The sequence below is a fragment of the Callospermophilus lateralis genome, chromosome 2 (assembly GCF_048772815.1).
Source record: "Callospermophilus lateralis isolate mCalLat2 chromosome 2, mCalLat2.hap1, whole genome shotgun sequence".
Lineage (NCBI taxonomy): Eukaryota > Metazoa > Chordata > Mammalia > Rodentia > Sciuridae > Callospermophilus > Callospermophilus lateralis.
Genome location: NC_135306.1, coordinates 151,705,735 through 151,731,768, shown reverse-complemented (window position 1 = coordinate 151,731,768; position 26,034 = coordinate 151,705,735). Strand labels below are relative to the sequence as shown.

The window sequence follows — 26,034 nt, the reverse complement described above, 5'->3', positions numbered from 1 at the left end:
TTTTCCTCTTTTCTGAATCTACTTTCTTAAAAAAATAAAATGAAATGTTTATAGCATTCCTGGTATTGGATTTCCCTTTGTATTTTTGGGCCTTCTTACATCAACAATCTGTATGGTGGCCTTGATTTAACCTGTATTTGGAATGGAGAGTCGAAATAGAGATAGGCTATGTTAAAGGGAGACTAATTTGGTGCTGAAGTGATACCACAAATTAGCCCAAAGGGCAAATTTACTGGCAAAGGAATTGATTATTAATTTTTACTGATTGCTACACATTTATGCACATAGATTTCCAGTTGATGGTCTTTATATTGCCCAATAGAATATATTTACCATTCAAAGCTTCTTTGCTTTTCTACTTGAGTATTTTTGTTTGTTTTTAAATCTCAAGTCATGCCAGGCATGATGTTGCAGGACTGTCATCCCAGCTACTCAGGAAGCTGAGGCAGGAGGATTATAAATTCAAAGCCAGCCTGGGCAATTTAGCAAAACCCTATCTCAAAAAGGAATGGGGGTTAGGGTTGTAGCTTAGTGATAGAACACTTGGTTAGCATGAGGCACTGGGTTTGATTTTCAGCACCGAATATAAATAAAAAAGTAAAGATCCATCAACAACTTAAAAAAGGGAATGGGGCTGAAACTGTTTTCCTCGCCTGTGCAAACCCCTGAGTTCAATCCCCAGTGCCCCACATCCACACCCAAAAAACAAACACCTTGAGTCATGCACCTTTCCAAATTCAGATTCCTTTTTGTAAAGTCAATGATGATTCTGGATGTTGCTTTTACACAGGGCTATTTTTTTTTTTTTTTTAAGAGAGAGAGGGGGGAGAGAGAGAGAGAGAGAGAGAATTTTTTAATATTTATTTATTTTAGTTCCCGGCGGACACAACATCTTTGTTTTGTTTGTATGTGGTGCTGAGGATCGAACCCGGGCCGCACGCATGCCAGGTGAGCGCGCTACCGCTTGAGCCACATCCCCAGCCCCTACACAGGGCTATTTTGAGAGGAATCAAAAGAGCAAAATAAGTGTTACTCAGGTCTTATTTTGATTTTTCAAACAAGCTGTGAGCAAATTCCAGTTAGGATTAGGCCAAAGACTTCTGGACTGAGATATTAGGGGATAAGAAAGCAGAGTGGTTCTTCCCTGTTGCCAGGGCTTCAATTAAACTTGGGGCCCTTGAGGACAATGTTATTCAGTTGGGAATCCCCCTCCCTCCATGACTGACCACCTGAGTAAGTGACAGAACACTGCTAGGTTTCTAGCAAAGAATTCTTAACCTGCTTTCTTTGCCAGAGGTGTTTTCAAGAGTGCTGTGATTAGCTTTTAGCAGTGTTTAAGACTGTTGAATATGGGCAGTATTTCTTTTTTCAAGTATTATTTCCTTCATATAAAAAGAGTTCTAAATCAAATGTTTATTATAATCTCCATGTTGCATCATAGAGATTAGATACCACTTAAAGGTAAGAAATAAATCTCTTCTATATCTCCAAATCCTATTTTTTGTTTGTTGTCAGGAATTAAACCCAAAGGCACTTAGCCACTGAGATGAATCCCCAGCCCTTTTTATATTTTATTTTGAGACAGTGTCTCGCTAAGTTGCTGAGGCTGGCTTCAAACCTACAATCCTCCTGCTTCAGCCTCCTGAGATTCTGGGATTACATGTGTGTGCCACCCAGCCCCACTATTTTTTTTTAAATATTTATTTTTTAGTTGTAGGTAGACATCTCTTTCATTTTTATGTGGTGCTGAGGTTTGAACCCAGTGCCTCACGTATGCTAAGCAAGCACTCTACCACTGAGCCACAACCCCAGCTCCTAGCCCCATTTTTAAAAAGTTTTAATTTCTCAAAAATCAAAAGACTGTAACCAGTTTTCCCAAGACTCAACAGAGCTGTGGAATCCAATTTGTTTACATGAATCATAGTCTCAGCAGGGTCTACATAATACAGAGAGGGGCTGGGATTGTAGCTTAGTGGTAGAGCACTTGCCTTACACATGTGAGGCACTGGGTTTGATCCTCACACCATATAAAAATAAAGTTATAAGAAATAGATAAAATATCAAAAAGAAAGTATACTAAGTCACCCTTCTATCTTCTCTTTTATTTGGTACTAGGGATTAAACTCAGGGGCACTTCCACTGAGCCACATCCCTTGCCCTATTTTGTATTTTATTTTAGAGATAGGGTCTCATTGAATTGCTTAACACCTTGCCATTGCTGAGTCTGGCTTTGAACTTGCAATTCTCCTATCTCAGTCTCCCAAGCTGCTGGGGTTACAGGCATGCACCACCACGCACAGCACCCCCTCCATCTTTTTTTTTTTTTTTTTTTTGGTGGTGGTGCTGAGAATTGAACCCACAGCCTTGTACATTTGAGGCAAGCACTCTATCTACTGAGTTAAATCCCCAGCCCATCCCCTCCAACTTTTTAATGCCCTTTATTTGTTGAAGTAATGGGCATCTGTCCTTTAGAATAGAGGGCTGGGGACTTCACTGTGCCTCTACTGCCCTGTTTTTTATAAATTGTTGGTTAGATCTAGAGACTTGATTCCCATTCTTTCCCACCTCTCCCAATACTTCATAGGTGGTGCTGTGTACTAAATTACTCTATCACTTCAAAGGACACATCTGGCTGTCCCACTTTGAAGGTGTTGGTTCAGGTCTTGTCAGCTTGATCATCCCTTATAAATTCCCAGTCAACCTTTTCCTATCAATTGTGGCCAGGATTCCATCATTTCATTATTGTAAATCCTATAACTTTATATGTGTGGTCATCTCATTATTTTCAAATTAGAGATATAATAATGATTTACAATTTTTTTGCTATAATAACTCCTTAAAATTACCCACTTTAGGGGCTGGGATTGTGGCTGAGCAGTAGAGTGCTCGTGTAGCACGTGCGAGGCCCTGGGTTCGATCCTCAGCACCACATGGAAGAGGATAAATAAAATAAAGGTATTGTGTCCAACTACTTCTAAAAAATAAATATTTTTAAGAAGAAATACGTAACATACATTAAAAAGATTGCATGTGAAAATCTTAATAAATAAATAAGTAAATAAATATATTTTTTTTTAAATCACCTACTTTGGGGGACTGGGGCTTTGGCTCAGCAGTAGCACACTTGCCTGGCATGTGTTAGGCACTGGGTTTGAGTCTTAGCACCACGTATAAATAAAGAAAGGTCTAACAACAACTAAAAATATAAAAAAGAAATTAACCAATTTTGGACTATTAACTTTTTTTCAATATAACATTTTCACCACAAAACATACTAAATATAAGAAATATTTCATTTGTTACAGGGACTAATATTTATTTATTGAGTTTTTAATTTGGTTTCTTCCTGGCAAAGAAAACCAAAACCTAGAAAAATCAAGAAATGTGCAGATGATCACACAGCTTATGTGGGAGAGAAAATGGGAACTGAATTCTCAATTTGGTCTAACGAGAAAGTTTATAGTCTTATCCTCATACCACTTCTATTGGCTCTGATTGTAGTTGATATTCTACTTCATATATCCTGTGGTTTTTCATGTTGCTACAAAGCCTTCAAAACTTATTTATTTGTTCATTTATTTTTTGGTGTTGGTGATCAAACCTAGGGTTTCACATAATGGCAAGTACATGCTTTATCACTGAGAATAGTCTACATACCATTCTCCTATTATGAGTACCTACATTCCTCCCAAATCATTTTGTCATTAAAAGGAATTCTGAAACAAACAAGTTGCATCATGTTGACATAAAGCAGTAATTCTAGAAGGAGGAGCAGGCTCTTCTCCTTTGATATTACCAGAAATCTTAATATGCATCACTCTTCGCTTCCCCATGTCTCTGCTCTCATTTGCTCCTTCTTGTTCTGCTCTTAGGAAAGAAGCTTCTCATTTCTCACTATTAAATATAATGTTAGCCATAAGATTTTTTGTTCTTTATTAAGTTGAGGAAGTTCCTCTTTGTTTGCTGAGAGTTTTTAGAATGAAAGGGTGTTGGGTATTGTGAGCACTTGCATTTTGAAATGATGTGAAACACATGCAACATCCAGAGGGAGATTGGGAAGGTGGATGGATATAGGGATCATGTAGGAGACAGGACTGGGCTAGAGAAAGCAAGGAATTGACATATCTACAATATCTGAGTCTAGGCCATGAATGTGATTGCCAGAAAAGTATGTATAGCCATTGGTCAGTTAATGGGCCAACTTTGACAAAAGCATGTAGAACTGCATGGTAAATACCTGTGAATTTTATGTGTATGATCCTGAAGCTGTCCTAACTCACACCTTACAACAAATACTATTGATTGTCTACTACCTTAGGCACTTATACTGTCTGGTTATTACATTTAATTCTTCAGCTTTCAAGGTGAGTACCAGTAATCCCATTATCCAGATTGAGAAAACTGAAACTCACAATATCACCCAGATCAGACAGCTCATAAAGCTGAGCTGAAAGCCTAAACTTTCCCTCTAACCCCACTGTCAGTGTTTGGACATTGTCGGGGAGGGAGGGGACGAAGTCAGACTGCAGGGACTCTGTGAAGAGGATACGGGCTGCATCTCCTGCTCTGCATCCCCTGGCATGGCCTAAGGCTCAGCATGACTCCCACCAGGAGGGGAAAGGTTTCATGGCACAAAGCACCTAGCCTCACTGGGAGGAAAGCTGCAGGTGAAAAGCAAGCCTCCAGAATTCAGGCAATGGTTTCAGAGCTGGAAGAACAGTTGCCATCCATGGGCCCTGGCCTCACACACCCTTAAGACTATGGCTTATGACAACCTTAGAATGTACTCTGTCCTAGGATGGACTGAGCCTGAGTGCTGCTTTACAGAATTTGAATAATTTAGGTCCCAACAGCCTGAGGTGTCAGTTTCAATTGCTGTTTCCATGGGCACAGGTGCCCCAACCCTGTAAGCTAATAAAAAGGGCAAGGAGGGAGGGGCCACTATCCTATGCCTCAGAACCCTCAGGGTGATAACATTCCTACCTCTGGTTCTGCTGGGAGATCAAACTCACCTAGAGTTCAGGTGCAAAGAACAGAGGACAGAAGTCAGGGGGAACTGAAACAAAAGGAGAAAGGGAGAATGGAAAGGGGCAGAGAAAGATCAGAGTCAGGGAGGCAGAGGGACCAAGATGGTTACAGAAGAAAAGGAAATTGAGAGATTAGAAGTAAATGGTTACAGAGCATAGAAAGGGAGAGAGACTTAAGGCCAGAAGAGGTAAGAACCAGCAAAGAAGGAAAAAACAACAGGTTCCAAGGGCCACATACTAACATAGTAGGCAGGTACGAATCAGAAGGTCAGATAACTAAAAGGGCCACAGAGCTCCCCAGAGGGTAGGTGGACACAAGAGTTCTCAGTCTTTTTCTGATTTTCAGGTACTGTCCACACCATTCTTGCTGGCTGGGTCTGATGCTGTCCTAGGTCTGGCCAGTGACCTGCCCCACCTCTGGCTGTAGCAGGGCCATGGAGACCTGGAGTCACCACCTCTGCCTGGGCCTTCTGCTCCTGCTCCTGCTCTCGGCAGGTAGGAAGCTCAGTGAACCAGCCACAGCATCTCCTGCTATTGCTGCTATTCCTCTTGCCCCAACGCTCTCTCCACATGGTCTCTCTTTTTCTTTCTCTTCAGTAATTTTTATGCTGGGAACAAGCTCTCAGGCTGGGACTGTGAAGAAAGGGAGTGCTAAAGAGGGTGAAAGGGGACTTGCCTGTCTGGGGTGGGAACAGTGACAGGGGGATCTTCCAGAGACAGAGCTGGAAAAGTCAGAGAAGGATCTTGAATGCCAGATCAGGGCTTTATCTTACAGCCAGTGGGAGCCCTTAAAGGTTTTAAGCAGGTACTGGCCTGGTCAGATTTGCATGTTTAAAAGCTTGATTTACAGGAGGCATGAAGGGTGGTAGGAGAGAGTGAGCTTGAGATAGGAGCAGCAATGCTGCCATGGCTCAGGAGGGAGGAAGTGTCCTGAGATGGAGAGGAGAGAATGGATTCAAGAGATATCTAGCAGAATTTGGAGGACCTGACAGGATTTGGAGACTGATGGATTGTAAGTGAAGAAGGAGAGAGAAGATAAAGGCAGGATAATTCCCAGGTTTCCTGAGGTCACTAGGGATGCAGTTTGCTGAGATAGTAAACACAGATAATAAGCAGATTTTAGGGGTTAGGGGTATAGCTCAGTGGTAGAAGACAACCTTAGAATGTGCCAGGCCCTGGACTTGATCCCCAGCACCAAAAAAAAAAAAAAAAAAAAAAAAGTTTCAGAGCATCGGACAGGAGATGAGACAGGATTGTGAGAATAATGTTTAAGTCAGGGAATGAGGAAAATGTCTTAGGAAGGTTAGTGTGAGCTGGGTGCAGTGGTGCATGCCTGTAGTACCTGCTGCTCAAGAGACTGAAGCAACTTCACAAGGCCCTGTCTCAAAATGTTTTAAAAGAGGGGAGGCTAGGCCCTGGGTTCAATCCGCAGTACAGAGTGGGGAGGGAGACCTAATGTGTTTTACAAAGAGATAATGCTAGGCACAGTGGTATACACCTATAGTCCCAGCTACTAGGAGGCTGAGGCAAGAGGATCCTTTGAGCACAGGAGTTGAGACCGAGCAACACAGTGAGACCCTGTCTCAAAACAAGCAAGCAAACAAACAGACCAACCAACCAGTAGCTGACTGCAAAAGAGGGAATATATTGGAAGCTTTGGGAAAAATAGTTGAAATGTAGATGAAGGAGTGGAAAGATTTGAGAGAATAGAGGTATAGGATAATAGAATTCAGAATACCTGGATAACAATTTAGATTCCTGTGACTATTTGGGTCCTTCTAGCCTCTGTAGCAAGGCAGGAAGAATCCAGGTCCTTGGGCAGGGAAGAGTGGGGAAGAAATAGTCAGCATTGCTCCAGAGACGGTCCATGGTCTTTACTTAATTCCTCCCTAGAGGCAGACCAGGGAGGAAAGAGCCATAGCTAAAGAGACAGAGGACAAATATCAGAAGGCTATAAAATAGTGAAGCAGATGATAAGGTTCCAGCCAGGGGTGGAGGATGTGAGCAAAGAGCCCCTCGACTAGGGTCATGGATGGACAACCCTTCTAATCAATCCTCCAGAGTGCTTGGGAGCTGAGGGCAGGCTGGCTCACAAGCTGTTCCGTGACCTCTTCGCCAACTACACAAGTGCCCTCAGACCTGTGGCAGACACAGACCAGACTCTGAATGTGACCTTGGAAGTGACATTGTCCCAGATCATCGATATGGTGCGTTATGGTGGTAGTACAGCTGTAGAATGTTATTTGTGACCATGTCAAGGGGACAAAGGGATAAGAGATGGGGATTATCATCCCAACAATTCTTTATCTGCAAGCATTATATTAACAACAATGATAACATTTATTAATTGTGGGGTGCCCACTGTGCCCAACACTTTGCCCACCTGAACTCAATCTCATACCTGAATCTCACCCCATGTAACTGCTGAGGAAAGTGAGGCCAAGGTGACATAGCAAGTACTAGACTGTATATACAAATCATTTTAGTGGGTGCTGACCAGAATCCTGTAGGTGAGTGTGCACAAAGAGGGCAAGATACGTTTATACAGATGTCTACTCCCTACCCCCACCAGGATGAACGGAACCAGGTGCTGACCCTGTACCTGTGGATCCGGCAGGAATGGACGGATGCCTACCTACGATGGGACCCCAATGCCTATGGTGGCCTGGATTCCATCCGCATCCCCAGTAGTCTTGTGTGGCGGCCAGACATCGTGCTCTATAACAAGTACTGCCTGCCTGGGCCCCTCCCCTTTCCTATCCCTTTAGAAAGTTGCCCTTAGCCCTGGGTGTGTATTGATCCCCCTCCCCACCACCTAATCTGGTTGCTATGCTGCTCAGGAAACTCTCCCTGGGACCCATCTAAAATACCAGAAGCTCACAGACCTTCCATGGCGCCCCCATTTTAGGCTGTCCCAAGCCAACTCAGACTGAATGTGTCCTGGGAACCCGTTACGTGGTTCTGACCAATTATGTCTCTCAAAGAAAGATGTCTGTGGTACATTACCTCTCTGGCACCCTCCACTCTGCAAGACCAGCTCGCAGTCTCAGGGATTCCCAGGACTTTCTCTTCCAGGGTCTAGCTCTCTGAAGCATTCTTTTATGCCACCTTAATCAGTTCTGTCTCTCCCAAACAATACGTGGTATTACATAGCTTTCCCGTGACCCTCTAATGAGTTTTGAAGATAACACCCAAGGATACTCCCAATGTCACCACCGGTTTTACAAAAGCCTTTTTGTCCTGTCCTGGGCTAGACTGTGTCCCTTCAGATTCCTTCAGGCACTACCTATTTTAGACCTCCAAAGGTGGAATTTCACTTTAGGGCATACTCCACCCTCGGTGCTGCACTGCCCTCTATGAATTAAGGGCCGCTCTTCCGCTGTGGTCACTTTGGTGAGCCTCGTCCCGCTTGCTCGCAGGGCTGACGCGCAGCCATCAGCATCCGCCAGCACCAATGTGGTTGTGCGGCATGATGGCGCAGTGCGCTGGGATGCACCGGCCATCACGCGTAGCTCATGCCACGTAGACGTGTCAGCCTTCCCATTCGACGCTCAGCGCTGCGGACTGACGTTCGGCTCATGGACACATGGTGGGCATCAGCTGGATGTGCGGCCTCGTGGCGCCGCCGCCAGCCTGGCTGACTTCGTGGAAAACGTGGAATGGCGTGTGCTGGGTATGCCGGCGCGGCGGCGTGTGCTCAACTATGGCTGTTGCTCAGAGCCCTATCCCGACGTGACCTTCACGCTGCTGCTGCGCCGCCGCGCTGCCGCCTATGTGTGCAACCTGCTGCTTCCCTGCGTGCTCATCTCGCTGCTTGCGCCACTTGCCTTCCACCTACCAGCTGATTCCGGAGAGAAGGTGTCACTCGGGGTCACCGTGCTGCTGGCGCTCACCGTCTTCCAGCTGCTCCTGGCTGAGAGTATGCCGCCAGCCGAGAGCGTGCCACTTATTGGTGAGGCCCCCTGGGCGTTGGGAGAGGTGGTCCCCTTCTGGGCTGAGGCTCCTGGGCATCCATAATACAGGGTAGGGGAGCCCTGAGCTCCAGCCCCAACCAGGAGCGGATTCAGGGATTGAGGCCGCAGAGTGGCTCTGCTTCAGTGAGAGAGAGTGAGCCATGGGTGCATCCTGCATTTTGAAGTGAGGGGAAAAAAGTAGAAAAGCCCTCACCACTAGGGGCGGGAAGGAGTCAGTCTTGGGGCTTTGATGAAGGAAGATCATATAATAATAGGCAAAATGTATTGTGTGCTCCCTGTGTGCCAGGCATTCTTTTGTGTGTTTGACATTTATTAACTTAGGTGAGCATTACCACAGACGTCTGTGGACAACGTCTTGTTGTCCCAGTTGTATAGAAAGGATTGGCATGTAGCCTGAGAGTATGCCCATAACTATATGGGCCTCCACCAGTGTGGAAAACAAGCAGGAGGCAGGCAACTTCTGAGGGTGCACTGGGAGGGATGAGGAATGAGGAGAACTGGGCTCTTAACTCCTTCGTTTTTCTATTCATTGGGCTTGAAGAGTCCTCAAAGCCTTCTGGAGGGCTTCTATTTAGGGGGAGGCAGCTGAGAAACTCATGACCCTGAAGTTCTTTTGGGTCCCAACTGGTTATTTCTCTTACAGGGAAGTACTATATGGCCACTATGACCATGGTCACATTCTCAACAGCACTTACCATCCTTATCATGAATCTGCATTACTGTGGTCCCAGTGCCCGCCCAGTACCAGCCTGGGCTAGGGTCCTCCTGCTAGGACACCTGGCAAGAGGCCTGTGTGTGCGAGAACGAGGGGAGCCCTGTGGACAGCCCAGGCCACCGGAGCCAGTCCCCAGCCCCCAGCCGCCTGCTGGCCCCCCAGCAGGGCCTTGCCATGAGCCACATTGTCTGTGCAGGCAGGAAGCCCTATTACACCATGTATGCACCATTGCCAGCACCTTCCGCAGCCACAGGGCTGCCCAGCGCCGCCGTGAAGACTGGAAGCGCCTGGCACGTGTGATGGACCGCTTCTTCCTGGGAATCTTCTTTTCCATGGCCCTGGTCATGAGTCTTCTGGTGCTGGTACAGGCCCTGTGAGGAGCTGGGACTGGGTCCCAGAAAGCATCCATAGCCACAGCAGCCACAGGATGGATGGCAAAAGCCAGGTGGTTGTTGATCCTCAAATAATCCAGCCTCTCCTTACTGCTGCTAAGAGCCTAGGAAACCCTCTCTTCAGAATCAGTACTGCTGATTTCACAATCTACAAGGAACCCTTGTTGTGTCCATGCCCTAACTAAGGGGGATCCAGATCCTAACACTGCCCTAATTCCTAAAGAAGAACTCCAGGAAGGATCGAGATCGAAGTATAAACTTGGACAGAACTGAATGACCATGCTCAGAGTTAGAGCTCTTAGTGGGGAAAGAGCAAGTGATTACATAAGAAACAGCAGCGGGTATGATGGTGCATCCCTGTAATCCCAGCAGCTCAGGAGGCTAAGGAAGGAGGATCACACAAGTTTGAGGCCCACCTCAGCAATTAGTGAGACCCTGTCTCAAAAATTAAAAAAGGACTGGGAATGTAGCTCAGTGTTAGAATGCCCTGGGTTCAATCCCCAGCTCAGAAAGGAAGGAAGAAGGAAGAGAGTTACTGCATTTCCTGTCTTTATAGGCAGCTGGTGCTTTGGAAACATGGTTGGTCTTGCCTATCACTATCTAGGGCTCAGGGAAAACAATTTGATGTCTCCTTTCCAGAGCAAGAAGTGAAACAGACATCTGTTCCCAAAGCCTTAACCTATAATAAAGTGTGTGCCTAGTATCTCCTTGATGTCCTGTCTTCCCCTGGTGGTCTATGGTAGCAGAAGTCAGGGATCCATGTTTTTCTCTAGAGACAGGCACCTCAGGACTCATGAATCACAGCATAAATTAACATCTTTGCTGACAAGAAAACTGGGATTTGACTGGGACTCTCAGAGAGGGCCTAAAGCTCTATTTCTTCTTCTCTCTGAGCTCTGGACTTAGATGCAGTCCATCCAATTCCCACACACTTACATTTGGGGAGCTTGAAAGTGTCCAAAGTAGGGGCAGTGCAGATACCAGCCTTTCACAGGAATTTGTCCCTTTCTGACTTCCACACAGTTCCAGGCATTATCTCTGTGCCTCAGACTCAGTCCCTATCCTCAGGAATCTCACAACCTGATATGGGAAGCATTCATGGACCTTTGCGAGCACAGAGGCAGTGCCCATAACCCAGGCAGGTGGCAGAGGTCAGAGAAGGCTTCCTGGAGGAGTGAATTAGAGCTTTCCAGGTAAATATGTGAAGCATTTGAATTGCACCAGCAAGTCCTATGGCCAAGTGCTTTCCTACCCAGTCAGCCACCAATAAATTGAAATCTCTTCTATCTCCAAGTGAGTGAATGCCTGTTCTGGAATCCTCCTGCCTCTAGTCAGAGTATCATTCCTAGCACCCTGGTGGAAGATTCAGTCCCTAAATTCTTTATTGTGTCTCCAGGTCTGAGAGGTCTGGAAGCTGTCAGAGAAGGTCCCAGAGCCCTGCAAATGGGTTTACCAGGCATCTTGGCTACACTTAAAGTACACACATGGCCAACATCCTTAGGTTGGCAGAATGTCAGGTAAGGCTGCTCAGTGTCTGATGGATCAGAGGAAGCCTGGACTCTCTGGAAGGGACCCCACGACAAGGAACTGGAGCAGCAGCAGAAGGGACCAGACTGTGAAGAGGGAGCTTTGACCCGTAGCTGCAGGGAAAGCAAAGATGGGGAGGGAGAGAGAGATTTAGGAGCAAAGTGAAGACATTATGAAACAAGACGGAGGGGCTGGGATTGTGGCTCAGTGGTAAAATGCTTGCCTAGCTAAGGCACTGGGTTCTATTCTCAGCACCACATAAAATAAAGATATTGAATCCATCTACAACAAAAAAAAATATTAAAAAGAAAATGGGCTGAGGTTGTGGCTCAGTGGTAGAGCACTCACCTCGCTCGTGTGAGGCCCTAGGTTCAATCCTTAGCACCGCATAAAAATAAATAAAGGTATTGTGTCCAACTATAACTAAAAAAGAAAAAAGAAACAGGATGGAGAAACTGTCAGAGTGTGCAGGACTAATACACAAAATATAATGGAAGACAGATGAAACGCAAGAATTGAGGGAGTAAGGTAGAAATATAGAGATCAGTGAGAGCCCAGGTTCCCCTTTCAGAGGTCTTTAGGTTGAACCCCATGCCTTCTGAAGTCGACAAAAATGTGGTGTGAGGGCAGGATAGAATGAGGGGTAGAGATCTGAATGAGGTCTAGTAATGCTAAACTTGGCTCCTCTGCCCATACCTGGTAGGAGACATGCTGGGTAGACTGTCGGGGAGACATCCTAAATTCTTCCAGTGTCTGAAATCATATCAGAACTTAAAGAAGAGGCCTGAGTTTGTAGCTGGGATGGCCTCTGGTCTTGGCTTTGCCACTTATTCTGTCACCTTAGGCAAGTCGCTTCTGTCTCTGATCTCACTTTACTATATATAATGAGGTCCATAATCCTGTTCTGCCTCCTTCTAGCAGACTATTGTCTGGTAAGGATAGATGAGATAATGTGTGGGGAAGGTGGGAGCCATCCTGTAGGGTGGTTCAGAGTTTGGTTCTACAGCCCTTTAGGAGCTGTGTGGTAAAGGGCTGATTGCTTCTCTCTGGGCCTTAGTTCTGTTTTCCATAGAATGGGGTGATACTGGAGTATGGTAGGATAATGTTGTGATGCACCTGGAACTCTTAAGTTCTACTGTCAGGAGAATGGGGAGAACAAAATGAGACTGGGATCCTTCCTACCGGTGACTCGGAGAGCCCCCAAGAGAGGAAGGGAGGAAAGACCCACAGCTGGGAGCAGGGGAGTTGCTGTTTCTTCTCTGGAAGTAGCCTATTTCCTCAAAGAGAAGTGGTGGCCCAGGTAAGCCCTAGCATAGATAGGTGTTCAAAGGAAGAGAAGAAACCCTGGTGACATCTGGTCTTATTTGCTTATTTACAAATAGAGAAATTGAGGCCCAGAGAAAAACAGGTTGGTCATAGAGAAAATTAAAGTAGAGGCGGGACTAGAATCCAGACTTCCAGAACCCAAGACCAGGCCTTGGCCTTCAAAGGTGGGTCTGAGCAAGTACTGAATACATTAATAGGGACAGTGGGTTCTGTAGCTGAAGGAAAAGGCCATCCCTACCCTGAGTCTCTCGGATGCCTGCGGCCCTTACCTGAGTTATCCAGATGACAGGATCCAGACTTGCACTTCTTGTCTGAAGGAAACAAAGAGCAAAAAATCAACAAAAGCTTCAGTATCTTTCCAGGTGAAAAGAACCCTTAGAGCTCTGGTGACTCAGCCCTGACTTGCTTAGAAAAAGCTGGTCCATTTCCTTCTAGTTCTGCTGGTCCATTTTCCTCTAGCCCAGGATGGGAATTTCCTGGACTGTTTAACTTGATCCATGAGCAGTGGGGCCAGAAGGCAGTGATCAAAGCTAGGGCCCCTTCTGGGCGACTTTTGCTCCCATAGCTGTAACTGTGCCTCCTTGCTACACTCACCTCTCCGGCTTCTTGAACCAGCCAAGGGGACTTGTGTTTTGGCCTGTCTTCTCTGTCAGCTTATGTCATTATGCTTCCTGTCCAAATTGGGACCAGAAGCCACAATGGACCATTTTAGCCGTGGTCACAGTTCTGTCCTCTATGAAAACTGAGCCTTGGGCTGGGACTGTAGCTCAGTAGCAGAGCACTTGTCTACCATGTGTGAGGCACTGGGTTCAATCCTCAGCACCACATAAAAAAGTAAATAAATAAAAATAAAGGCATGTTGTCCATCTACAACTATTTAAAAAGAATAAAACTGAGCCTTGCTTGGCCAGGAACAGCAGTGCACAGCCTCTTCAGAAATTAATGGACCTGTCTTCACCTCATGATTCTGTCTCCAGCCAGACCCAGGATGGGACAGGAGGGGCAATCAACACCTGCCTGACTTAAGCCTGAAGTGAAACTTTGAGGTGTAACGCCAGCTGCTGTCTTGCCCCCTCCCGACCCAGCATGTGATACAGCACACAATTCCTATTCTGTATTATAAATATGCTTCTCCTAGAAATGAAAGTTGGGACTTTCACTCATTTTTGGCCACAGCAGTCTGTGTATTGATTCTGTAGCTGGAAATGAGTTCCTTTCCTGCTGGGAGAAGAGTGTGACCAGGTGTGCCTGCCCCCTCAGGTAACTTATGGCCCTGCCTTGGTCAGGGAGCCCTCTTTAGCTTCCCATCAGGCAGGTGGCCATCTGTGGCCTAGATACCTTCAGGGACTAGAAGCATTCCATTTCAGAAACCTGTGTCTCCCTCAATGGGAGGCTGGAGGGACTGTGCCATGACTGCTGCTCCTCACTGATGGTTTACTTTTAATATATATGAAGGTATCCCTGGGACACAGGATGGGGCTCAGTTTTGCCAAAATCCTTTGTAGATGCAGAAGCCCACCTTTCTGCACAGTTTTGATCCTGTGCCCCTCCTCACCTTTGATGTACTCGCAATTGTATGTGCTGCGCTTGCCCAGGGCCCGGAGGTAGATGCGGGCCGGGCCTTGGGCGGGTCGGCTGGCATTGATCACCTGGAAGGTCTCAAACGGTGGGATTAGCACCTCCTCCTCTCCAGGGAAAAAGGAGTAACCCTTGATAGGAGCCCCAAGGCAGGTCCAGATGCCAAAGAAGGTGTCCTCTCCAAACTGCTGGGCTGCAACATTCTGCAGGGATGCGGAGGCAAAGCCCCCTAGTCTTACCGTAGCCCCAGGCCCTGCTGGCCGGAAGCGCAGGCCATGCACCCCTCGGTACACCTGGCGGCACTGGGGCGAACGCTGACCCCTGCCCAGCAGCTGCAAGGCCTCAGTCAACAGGAAGTGGAGTGTCTTGAAGGAGAAGTGATGGAGGTAGTGAGCCCGAGAGCGGCCTGCCTCGCGCACGGCTGCATTAAACTCCTTGTGCAGGGGGCTGTTGGCTGTATAGGCCAAGAGGGCCACCCCATGCTCATCTCGGAAGCCTGGAGGTGGTGGGGGAAGGCGGGTAGGGCTGAGGCCCCACACTGGCCCCCAGGCCTGGCGCTCCTGCCATTGACTGTTTGCCAGTGCCCAGCCATCTGCATACACTTTATTGGTCTGAAACTCCGTGTGGTTGAGATCTGTAAGGGCAGCCATCATAGCTGCTGCACAGCCAGTGTACTGGTCATCAAAGGAGGCTGGGGCCATGTCTAGGGGTGTTTCTTGAGAGAAGACATCTCGTGTGATGAGATGGCTCTGGACCTGAATGGGAGGGAGCAGCAAGGACGAGAGGATATGCCCCTGTGAGAATGAGGCCCTTATTATCCAGTTCTCCCTCCATGAGATAAGGCTTGAGAAAGGCATAAAGGGCCCAAGCACACCTGGAAGGGTAGAGGATTTGGAACTGCCGGTTGTAAGCTCCCCAAGACCAGCACTGGGGTTGCCCCCTTAGGCAGAGTGATCCCCAAGGGAAGTGGCATTCTTTCCACCCTCTGTTTCTCCTTCCAGGGTTCAGAAGCTGACAGCCAAGCTCCCTGCTGGGGTGATGGGGACGGTAGAGGATACTGTACCTGAAGTGTGTCCATGAGGCCCATGGACACAAGTAGCAAAGGCATCATGGCAGGAATCTGCATATTGGAGGTGACCCTGGGCAAGTTGCTGTGTCTTTTTCCTCATCTGGAAAATTGCAATGTTAATCTACACAGTTTAATAAATGTTAATTGACACCTAGTGTGTGCCACTCCCAGTGCTTCGCACAGAGCACCCAAGATATAAATGAAGGTTCAAAATAGAGAGGATTCTTCTTTTTTTTTTTTTTAATTCTTTTTTTAAAGTTGTTGATGAACCTTTATTTTATGTATTTGTATGTGGTGCTGAGAATTGAACCCAGTGCCTCACACTTGCTAGGCAAGCACCCTACCACTGAGCCACAACCCCAGCCCAAGAGAATTCTTCTTGCTGGAAGGAACATGGGAGACTTCCTGGAGGAGATGACTCGTAACTAGGATCAATATAACAGCAAGTTGAGACTTGGTGAGAAAAAGTTGGGGCTTGAAGAGAAAAAGGAGTTTGGGGCAGCAGCAATGGAAAGAGTAAGGTACCAGAAGGAGGAACTTTGAGGATAAAGAGTGAATAACATGTTATCTAGTCTGGCAGTGCTTGTCGGGGTGGGAATGTTGGGAAGACCAGTCGTGAAGGGACTAGGCTTCACCTCACAAGGGATGTGTGGCCAGAACAGGGGCAGTTCCATGAGCAGTCAGCAGGTGGGGCCATAGAAGGTCTCTAGGGACAGACAAAGCAGGGCCTGGGGGCGTCCAGAGGTCCTCCAGTTTCTCTGCAGATCTCTTGAGCCCTCTTCTCCCAAACCTCAGCTGCTTCCGGTGAGGGACTGATAGAGACCCCTGGTGCTGGGAGAGAGGAGTGTACAGAGGACATCCACCTCCCCTGGGAAGCAGGATAAACCACAGCTTCCTCCACCCTGAGGGCCCAAAGTGACTGAGAAGAGGGTGTTCCAGCATTGGGTCAGGATCGGACAGGTGGTCTCCAATTCAGGGCTGCTGCTACTGCGCTGCATCTTTCTTCTTCCTCCCTGCCTCTCCCTTTTGGAGGGGATGGTACTCAGGGGCACTCAATCACTGAGCCACATCCTCATCCCTAATTTGTATTTTATTTAGAGACAGGATCTCACTGAGTTGCTTAGCACCTCACTTTTGCTGAGGCTGGTTTTGAACTCGAGACCCTCCTGGTCTCAGCTTTCCGAGCTACTGGGATCACAGGTGTGCACCACCACATCCGGCCTTCCTCTTTTTTTTTTTTTTTATTTTAAAAATATTTATTTTTTTTTTTTAGTTATCGGCAGACACAACATCTTTGTTGGTATGTGGTGCTGAGGATCGAACCCGGGCCGCACGCATGCCAGACGAGCGCACTACCGCTTGAGCCACATCCCCAGCCCCGGCCTTCCTCTTTTTTATTATTTTATTTCAAAGTAATGTGTGCTTGCTTCCAGGGAAGTAAGTATATGAATCACAAAATCCAAGTTCCCTTTCTTCTTTCACTTTCTGCACATGCCCTTCCCACTCTTACATACCCCTGCCAGTGGGGAGAGAGAGACTAGTGATAAGGGTATCTTTCAGAACTTTCTCAGAGAATATACAAATAATATATTTAAATGTATATATATATATAGTTTTCTATAGACAGCTGGTTTAATTTATTATTTTTATTTTGTGGTATTGTATTGGGGTGCTCTGCCACTGAGCTACATCCCCAGCACTTTTTTTTTTTTTTTTTGTACCAAGGATCAAATCCAGGGGCACTTAACCACTGAGCCACATCCCAGCCTTTTTTATTTTTATTTTTTAAATATATTTTTAGTTGTAGATGGACACAATACCTTTAGTTTATAGATTTATTTTTTTATGTAGTGCTGAGGATCGAACCCAGTGCCTCACACATGCTACCATTGAGCCACAACCCCAGCCCCTTATTTTTTATTTTCAGACAGGTTCTCACCAAGTTGCTTAGGACCTTGCTGAGTTGCTGAGGCTGGCTTTGAATTTGTGATCCACCTGCCTCAGCCTCCCAAGTCACTGGGATTATAGTCATGTGCCACTGTGCCCAGCTTATCCCTACCACTTTAAAATTTTTATTTTGAAATAGAATCTCACTAAATTGCTAAGGCTGGCCTCAAATTTTTGATCCTCCTGTCTCAGCCTTCCAAGCTGTTGGAATTACAGGCATGCACCACCACCACTAAATTACATCCTAACCATCCCAGACCTCCCAGTCCATTTCTTTTCTAAAATTTTTTTATGGTGCTGGGGATTGAACCCACGGCCTTGTGCATATGAGGCAAGCACTCTACCAACTGAACTATGTCCCCAGCCTACCAATTTCATTTTGAGACAGGATTTTTCTAAGTTGCCAGGCTGGCCTCAAACAAGACCCACTTGTTTTTTGTTTTTTTTTTTTTTTTTGCTTTTTTTTTCCCTAGTTGTATGTAGACAGATACTTTTATTTTTATTTATTTTTAGTTTTATATAGTGCTGAGGATCAAACCCAGTGCCTCATGCCATGCCAGGCAAGTGCTCTATCACTCTGCTACAACCCCAGCCCCTTGTTCTGGGTTTTATTGTCATTTTTTCAGAAAGGAAACATGCTTACATATGCACATCCTATTACCTCCCACCCCACCGCTGCCAAGAAACAATATATTATGGATTTCCTTCCATGTCAGTATATACATATCTACCTTGTTCATTATAATGACAGCATGGTGTATTTCATGGTATAGTTAAATCATATGATAGATACTTAAGTATTTTTCCTAATTTTAAAATATTATGCATCATTTATAGTGAACATTCATATATATAAATTCTTGTCTATTTGTGTGCATGTTTTTATAGGAATTATTTCAAGAAGTAGAATGATATTTAAAGAACATGAATGTCTTTAATTTTGATAGGCACTGCCAAACTGTCATCCAAAAAGGTACCATTTTGTCCCCATCAGAAATGAAGGTAAGGGCCAGGGTTGTGACTCAGTGGTAGAGTGCTTTCCTCGCATAGCCACTGGGTTCAATCCCCAGAACATAAAAAAATAAACAAATAAAATACAGGTTTTGTGTCCATCTATAACTAAAAAAATATATTTTTTAAAAAAGGTGGCAAGTGCTCTTTTGTCCATGTTTTTGCCAATGCTGGATATTATTGATCTCTTTTTTTTCATTTTAATTAAGTGAATATTAATTTGGAATATGGTTTGGAAATGTTATGCTCATACCATCACCCCATTCAAAATATTAAACATATCTATCACCTCAAAAAGTTTTTTTTTATCCCTTTGCTTTTATTTATTTCTTTTGTTTTGCTTTTTTTTTTTTTTTTTGTGTGTGTGTGTGTGTATATGTGTGGCAAGAACACTTAATGTTAGATCTAACCTCTTTACAAATTTTTAAGTGCCTAGTATCCAATTGTTAACAATGGGCCTTATCTTGTACTGAATAGATTTTAAAGGCCCATTTTGCTCTTTGCAGTCCCAGAACACAAGAGAGTCTCACTAAAAATGCATTGAATGAATGATTGGTTTGGAGGGGACATGGTGATTTCAGTTTGTAAATGCAAATTCTCCAAGGGCAGATGTCCAAGAGGTAGCTGAATGATGATAAGAGACATTGAGCCAGGTATGGTGGTACATCCCTGTAATCCCAGCTACTCAGGAGACAGGAGAATCACAAGGTCAAGGCCAGTCAGCAAGACTGTGTCTCAAAATTTTTTAAAAGGACTGGGGATGTAGCTCAGTGGTAGAGCGCTTGCCTGGTATGAGGGAGGCCCTGGATTATAACCCACACATTGTAAAACAAAACCAAAAAGTGTAGTTACCAACTAATGCTGGGCACAATATGGACCCCTCCTGGATTCTCATTCCCTTTGCTCATTCCCTCTCACCCCACAGTCAGGTCTGCACTTGCCTCCTTGGAGACCTCCCTACCTCCTCTTTCACCCCTGTTAGATTATTATGAAGCAGGGAACAGTGCAGATGAAGAGTTCTCATACTCCAGCTTCATGGTAACTCTACCTCAGGTCCTGACCATTAATAAGTTACAACTGGATAACAAGAGAGACTGGGAGAAAAGAACAAGAAGGAAGAACATATCTTCCGATGATGCTATTTTACATTCATTGTGGCTGAAGCTCTAGTCATCTTCCTAATCTGCTTAAAAAGCCTCTGTCCCAAAACTGACTGGAAGAAATTTCTCAAAAAAAGCAGAGTAAAGGGCTGGGGATATAGCTAAGTTGGTAGAGTGTTTGCCTTGCATGCACAAGGCCCTATGCGTGCCCCCCCAACAAAAATTAGAGTAAAAATGCAGAGATGACAATTATGGCAGTAGAGATGAGAACATGTCTTGCAAAAGAAAATAAAACATCCCTTCACAACCTCAGGATAAAGTCCAATCTCTATACCCCAGACTTAAAAAAAAATTTTTTTTGGTGGAGCTGAGGATTGAACCCAGGGCCTTGTGCATGCATGCAAAGTAAGCACTCTACCAACTGAGTTAAATCCTCAGCCCCTGTATTCTGGCCTTTGAGGCCCTTTGGACCTTGTTAGTCCCATTCCCCTCCACCTCTGCTTGGCTTCTGCAGTACAGAACCAAGTTCCAAACAGGCCCAATTATTTCCCCTCTCCCTGGGACATCCTGCTCCTGGCTACTCACTCTTCAAGGCTTAGCCCAGAGCTACCTCCTTCAGGAAGCCCACTGACTCCTTTACCCCTTCCCCCTCCATGATACTGTCCTCTGTCACTGCCCTAAGCATACAGAGCTGCCCTCATGTATGCCTTTCTCCCCTCCTGGCCCATGAGTTACTTGTGGACAGAGACCAGGCTTGACCTCAGCCCAAGGCCAGGCAACCCAGAGGGTGAGACCCCCCCAGAAGGATTACTGAGAGTCGGAGAGGCTTTTGGGGCACAGCTAAGAAGGTAGAACACTGAAGAGCAGGTAGATGGCTGACCTTGGTGACAAGTTTCAGGGGGAGATGGGACAGAGATCAGAGGGATTAGGGATAATGGGGAAGTGAGGAAGTGGAGATAGTGGGCAATCTCTCTTCAGTCAAGGGAGCTGCCCTTCCTCTGTCCTTCCTTTCATCCTGTTCATAGCAATTCTCTTGTCAGTTTCTTCTTTTCCAGCTTGAACGTTCCCTTCTGGAAATGTGAGTATATACCTCTCCCCAGGAATCCCAAATTTCTCTATGACCCCAAACCTTCCTCAGTACCCCAAACCTCTTTATCAAGTGTTCCCTAAAACTTTTCCTTATGATTCCTAAAAGTTCCATTAATCCCCCAAATCTCACTTCAAAAAAGTTTCCCTGCCTCACAACCTGGAGGAGTGTGGGTTGTCCCTTACCTAGGCCTTTTCCAGGGTGGGGAAGCTGTTGGTGGGTCTCCCGTGATGGTCACCAGGGGAGGGGAGGATAGATTTCCCCTTTATACTGTCAATTCCCCACCCCTTGTACCTCCGGCACACAGCTGCTCAGAAATGTGACACTCCCTCTTCTATTTCTGGATGTCTCCTCAAGGCTCAGGAACACAAGTTTCTCTGCCCAGTCTGATGGACCCAGTGCTCTGCCCAAGAAAAAAGGAATCCCTAAAGCCAGATGGAAGGTCGACTGAGGCATGGAGGATATTGCCTGGGAAAACTACCTCTTCATTGGGTTTGGTCCTATGCCCTGCTCACCAAGGAGGAAAAAGAGAGGGTGGCTTCAATAACCCTGGCTTCAGGAGGCTTCTCTTTGCATTTTATTCCTTTCTTGTGAATATCGACTCATCTGAGATGGAAGGAGAGATTCAGCATAAGGAGGTTGGGTTCTAGGTCCCAGCTCCAACTCTGATTTGCCATGTGATCCGGAAGGATTTCTACCCCACTCAGCACCACTGTCCATCACTTGAGTACTTGTGGGGATTTTAGGTCCTAGGATGGGAGAAGCAGTTCCTCAAAGCCAGAGGGTGGAGAGAGAACAATGCAATGATCTCAGTAAGTCTGGTCCTTGGGGGCTGTTCCAGTAGGTCAAGCTGTCCCCACTCTATCCTCTGTCCCTGCAACTGCAAACACTCATGTCCCTCCAGGCATAGGGGCAGGTAAGATATGTAGGCAAGGTGCTATTTTTCACAATTATGGTAAATGGTAGACTGCCTCCTGATTCTCTAACCTAGAAGGGCCCTCAGGTGGCTAGTCTCATTGGAAAGGAGCAAAAGAACTTTTCTTGAAGCTATTTCCCTATCAAGCATTCTGTCTGGGAAGATGCCACTGTTTCCATCTCCCTCCCTACCTGCCCCATACCTGGACACATTTTGTCATCTTCTTTTGTTTTTAGGAAGGGTTTTGGGAGTAAAAAGGATTCAGGTGAAGGAAACTCTTTATTTGCTGGATAATCTGAAGGGTTGGAGCAGGGCAGGGATGGGACAAATTAGTAAAACAAGATCAGGATAGAGACCTTTGTGTAGATCTACTTCCCATGACTAATCCAGCCCCATCAGGTGACATCTCTTAAATTTTGACGTTCAGGACCCCCACTCTCTCCTCCATGTTCAGGCTGTCAGAAAGCTCTTCCCTGAGCCATTTACTGATAAGTCAGCTGGCCCCTTCTCTCATTACCTCTACATGGGCATCCAAAACTCAGAGCCAGGTTATTTATAGTCAAGCTCTCAGAGGGTGGAAGGGAAAGCTAGTGTTTACAAACACGGGGTCACCTGAGTCTGAGAGACTGGAACACGTGACCAACGCGTGGGTCATATGCAAATTGTACGCAAACTAGCGAGTGCTCAAGTCACCACTTCTTAGCAACCAGGGCCCCTAGCGGGGCGACCCTCTTCCTGGTCTGGGGGCCGGGCCTGGCTGGGTCAGGGCACCCTTGATGGGGAGGCCGAATCTCATAGGTTCCTCCCCCAGCCCTGGCCTTGCTCGGAGCCAAAGAGGGTCCTGGAGAAAGAACCTGCAGGCTCTGGGCAAGGCAGTTTCGTCCTCAGCCCCTTACCCTGCCCACGCCGGGTCTGTAGTTGCAGAAGACAGGTGTCGGGTTACAGCTGGGGCTATAGTTAGCCGCAGAGACTTTGTTTAGCAGTCGGGGGACAGCGCTGCGCCTGCAGGAACTTTAGCCCCTTCTGGGTTCCTTCCCGCTTTCTGCCTCCATAACCTCCAGGTGGGTCCTGGGTTCCCTAATCCTTCCTCACTCCTTCAGGTGGAGCCCTATGATCACCCCATCTTCGCTGTCTCAAAAAAAGAAGGCGGGGTGGGGGGCAAGGGATGCGGCTCAGTGGGGGAGTTCTTGCTTAGCCAAAAAAAGCCACAAGACTGGAGATACTGAGTGTGGGGGCATCTGGTAGTCTGGGGAGCAGACACTCAGGGGTGTGCAGGGGACTGTAAAATTCAAGGCCCCCCCCCTTACCCTTAGGCCCGCCCTTGGCCCCGCCCTCATCCCACCTGGACCCCAGTCCAACCAAGGGACCCCTCACGCTGCGAGAGAGGAAGAGTGCTGGAGTCCATCGAAGCCAGGACTCCAACGCTGTGAGCCTCATCTGGCCCCGGCATGATGCTGGTGGCTCTGCTGATCACCCTCAGCTACCTGGGCTTCGATACCCTCTTCCTGCAGGTAACTCTGAGGAACCATTCCTTGCCACAAAGGGGGAAGTTGGGGGCAGACTCCGAGGAGGTGGTTTGAGGGATGTCTCCTCAAAATTGTCTTCTAGGGACTTTTCCCTAGGATTCCTCTCCTCTCAGTCCTCTTCCTCTCAGGAACTTTCATCCCTGAAGAGAATCCCAGATTCCCATCCCCTTTCCAAGAATCCTCATCCGCCCTCATAGCTCCCCATGTGATCCTCCCTCCTTCATGTCATCCTTCCCAACTTTCTCTTCCTCACTTCTCACATCCCACCATGTTCAGCCTCTGGAAACTCCTCCTGTGCCCTTCTGTCCCCATACCCCCTCCTTGACCAGGGCTTGACCTCCTCACACCACCCCCAAATTTGGGATAAAGGCTTCTAAAGTCCTCTCCCTAAAGGAGAGGACTCAGGAATCTCAAAGTTGACAGTGATTTGGTGTGGTGTCTGAGGGCTCCAAGGGCTTCCAGAAAGATGAGTGGGAAGAGTCTGAGGAGGATGGGGACAGGATCAGGTAATTGCGTGTGGACTGCATGTTCATCACCTGCATACTGAATCTGAGAGCCAGAAAAGTGCCAGGGGTCATCCAATCTTAACTCCTGCTGACTGCAGGAAACTTTCCAATGACAAGATGACCCTTTTTAGGTTATGCTGAAGTGATCTTTATGCTGTCCTCACAACAACCCTGTGAGGTTGGAAATATCCTCAGTTTTTAGTCACAGAACCTGAATCCCAGAAAAGTTGAGACTTCCTCAAGATCCCACAGCTATTAGGTGGTGTTTGGACCCATGTCTATCTGACTCAAGTGCTGTGTGTTATTTACACTGTGTTTCTGAACTCTCCTGCCACTAGGCTCTTTGTCCAGAGTTCTGAAATACTCTTTCCTGTGTGACTCCTTATGTCCATAGGCCTATGCTGTTCCTATTCTGCCCCTGGGCCTGGCTCCAGACACCTTCGATGATGCCTATGTGGGTTGCTTAGAGGAGATGGAGGAGAAGGCAGCCCTCCTGCTAAAGGAGGAGATGGTTCATCACACCCTGCTGCGGGAATCTTGGGAGGCAGCCCAGAAGGCCTGGGAACATCGTCGTCAAGGGCTCACTCTGCCCCTTGGCTTCAAAGCCCAGCATGGAATAGCCATTATGGTCTACACCAACTCATCTAATACTTTGTACTGGGAGCTGAATCAGGCCGTGCGGATGGGCGGTGTCTCCCGCGAATACTACATGAGACACTTCCCCTTCAAAGCCCTGCATTTCTACCTAACCAGAGCCCTGCAGCTTCTGCGGAGCCATGGAGGCTGCAGTAGAGGATCTGGGGAGGTGGTGTTTAGAGGCGTGAGCAGCCTTCGGTTTGAACCCAAGAGGTTGGGAGACTCTGTCCGCTTAGGCCAGTTTGCCTCCAGTTCCCTGGATGAGGCAGTAGCCCACAGGTTTGGTAATGCCACCTTCTTCTCTCTAAGGACTTGTTTTGGGGCTCGTATTCAGGCCCTGTCTGTCTTCCCTGAAGAACGTGAGGTGCTGATTCCCCCCCATGAAGTCTTCTTGGTCACTGGGTTCTCCCAGGATGGACCCTGGAACCTAGTGACTCTCTGGAGCTATAATCGGACCTGCAGCCACTTTAACTGCGCATTTTTGGGTGGTGAGCTGTGCATGGGGGATGCAGGACTGGCAGGGTGGGTGAAATAAGCCAGTATGTCCTTAACACAGTTCCCAGAGCCTTCAGGAGACCCACTTGGTTTCACTTGATGAAAATTGGAGGCTAAAATTCAGCTGGAGTTATTGTCCTCTGAGACTCAGGTTCTGCCAGGGCCATGTTTTCTAGATCTGTGAACATTTTCAGATGATTCTACATGTCATCTGCTGCTGGGGATATGACTGTGTAGTAGAGCATTTCCCCTAGCATTCATGAGGTTCAGGGTTCAATCCCCAGCAACAAAGGTTCTACTCTATAGTTTGACAGACCAAAGGAACTTGGTTAGGGAGGTTATCACACAAAGGAAACAGACAGGAGTACTGTTTCAGATCTCAGAGGCCCCAGGCTTGATAGGACACAAATATGCTATTCCCAAGTGCTGAGGCAGGGACCGAATGAAAGAGTGGCTGGGTGTGGTGGGAGCAGAGGTGGATAGGCAATCTGGAAGGATTTCCTGGGAGAAGGAGAAGGAAGAAAAATCAGAAGTTTGCCTTTAAGTGAAGGAAAAGATGAATTCAGTGGGGAAATGGCCTTGGCAAGGCCTGGTGGGAAGGACATTTGGGGTGTGAGTCTGTCTCACCTGCTGTCTGTTGCAGGGGAGAAGAGGCGGCGATGTGTGCCTGGACCAGGTAAGTCGCCCTCCTGCCACCTCTCAGCTGCTTCAACTCCTCCTGGGACTGCTGGCCCCCTCACTTTCTTTTCTTTTTCCAGAAGTAGAGCAGCCAGAGTCTCCTTCCAAGGGGAACTTTTCTACTTTCCTAGAAAATCCCACTCTTGGCTCCTGGGAGGTTCCAATTCTCAAGAGCTGGGTCCTGAAAGTCCAACACCTGCCACTTAGGAATCCTGGGAACTGGTGACCTTCATATGAAGAAGGGGGCTTCAAACAGCCTTGAGAAGCAAGACCATGGTTCTGGACCCACCTCCTGCAGCCATATTCCAAAAGGGTGTGGGGAGACCTTAGGCCATTGCAGGGTTGAGGGAAGCACACTATCTGGTGGGGACTTCCTTGGACAAGCAAGGGAAATACTATGATGGCGCCTCAATTAAATGGTGTCGCAGCATGGAGACATGGAATTATATGATTGGTTTATTCCATGAGACTGGACCATCTGCCCTTGCCAGGCTCAGGGACTGAGGAAATAAAAAGAGTAACTT

The 26,034-nt window shown here is 47.0% G+C and overlaps 3 protein-coding genes across 5 annotated transcripts; 2 read left to right on the top strand and 1 right to left on the bottom strand.

Annotated features, from left to right (window-relative positions):
• Window positions 1-5,461: 5,461 nt before the first annotated feature.
• Window positions 5,462-10,169, top strand: Chrna10 (cholinergic receptor nicotinic alpha 10 subunit). Its single transcript, XM_076846737.1, has 5 exons — window positions 5,462-5,522; window positions 7,089-7,234; window positions 7,600-7,754; window positions 8,447-8,979; window positions 9,645-10,169. Exons 1-5 carry the CDS (start codon window positions 5,462-5,464, stop codon window positions 10,091-10,093), a joined length of 1,344 nt encoding a protein of 447 aa, XP_076702852.1. The 3' UTR covers window positions 10,094-10,169.
• Window positions 6,524-20,985, bottom strand: Art1 (ADP-ribosyltransferase 1). The gene is made up of 5 exons (XM_076846736.2): window positions 20,939-20,985; window positions 15,603-15,708; window positions 14,517-15,294; window positions 13,231-13,272; window positions 6,524-11,748 (listed from the first exon to the last, which is right to left on the bottom strand). Exons 2-5 carry the CDS (start codon window positions 15,663-15,665, stop codon window positions 11,651-11,653), a joined length of 981 nt encoding a protein of 326 aa, XP_076702851.1. The 5' UTR covers window positions 15,666-15,708; window positions 20,939-20,985; the 3' UTR covers window positions 6,524-11,650.
• Window positions 20,986-22,370: 1,385 nt separating this feature from the next.
• Art5 (ADP-ribosyltransferase 5) lies at window positions 22,371-25,944 on the top strand. 3 transcript variants are annotated; one of them, XM_076846733.2, is made up of 5 exons: window positions 22,371-22,730; window positions 22,983-23,180; window positions 24,096-24,825; window positions 25,476-25,508; window positions 25,594-25,944. In XM_076846733.2, exons 2-5 carry the CDS (start codon window positions 23,118-23,120, stop codon window positions 25,734-25,736), a joined length of 969 nt encoding a protein of 322 aa, XP_076702848.2. In that variant the 5' UTR covers window positions 22,371-22,730; window positions 22,983-23,117; the 3' UTR covers window positions 25,737-25,944. The 3 variants fall into 3 exon arrangements, with proteins under 3 accessions (XP_076702848.2, XP_076702847.2, XP_076702849.2); XM_076846732.2 differs by having other exon boundaries at window positions 25,591-25,944; XM_076846734.2 differs by lacking the exon at window positions 22,983-23,180 and having other exon boundaries at window positions 22,668-22,730; window positions 25,591-25,944.
• The last annotated feature ends 90 nt before the right edge of the window (window positions 25,945-26,034 follow it).

What these genes read in the sequence shown, in the direction of transcription:
- Art5 (XM_076846732.2), top strand. Translation starts at nt 23,118, where the DNA reads ATGATGCTGGTGGCTCTGCTGATCACCCTCAGCTACCTGGGCTTCGAT. An exon ending in TAACTGCGCATTTTTGGGTG is followed by an intron (nt 24,826 to 25,475) that starts GTGAGCTGTGCA and finishes TGTCTGTTGCAG; the next exon opens with GGGAGAAGAGGCGGCGATGT. An exon ending in GCGATGTGTGCCTGGACCAG is followed by an intron (nt 25,509 to 25,590) that starts GTAAGTCGCCCT and finishes TTCTTTTTCCAG; the next exon opens with AAGTAGAGCAGCCAGAGTCT.
- Art1 (XM_076846736.2), bottom strand. Translation starts at nt 15,665, where the DNA reads ATGCAGATTCCTGCCATGATGCCTTTGCTACTTGTGTCCATGGGCCTC. An exon ending in GCCTCATGGACACACTTCAG is followed by an intron (nt 15,295 to 15,602) that starts GTACAGTATCCT and finishes CCTCCCATTCAG; the next exon opens with GTCCAGAGCCATCTCATCAC. An exon ending in CTGTCATCTGGATAACTCAG is followed by an intron (nt 11,749 to 13,230) that starts GTAAGGGCCGCA and finishes CTTTCCCTGCAG; the next exon opens with CTACGGGTCAAAGCTCCCTC.
- Chrna10 (XM_076846737.1), top strand. Translation starts at nt 5,462, where the DNA reads ATGGAGACCTGGAGTCACCACCTCTGCCTGGGCCTTCTGCTCCTGCTC. An exon ending in CCTGCTCCTGCTCTCGGCAG is followed by an intron (nt 5,523 to 7,088) that starts GTAGGAAGCTCA and finishes TCAATCCTCCAG; the next exon opens with AGTGCTTGGGAGCTGAGGGC. An exon ending in GACATCGTGCTCTATAACAA is followed by an intron (nt 7,755 to 8,446) that starts GTACTGCCTGCC and finishes GCTTGCTCGCAG; the next exon opens with GGCTGACGCGCAGCCATCAG.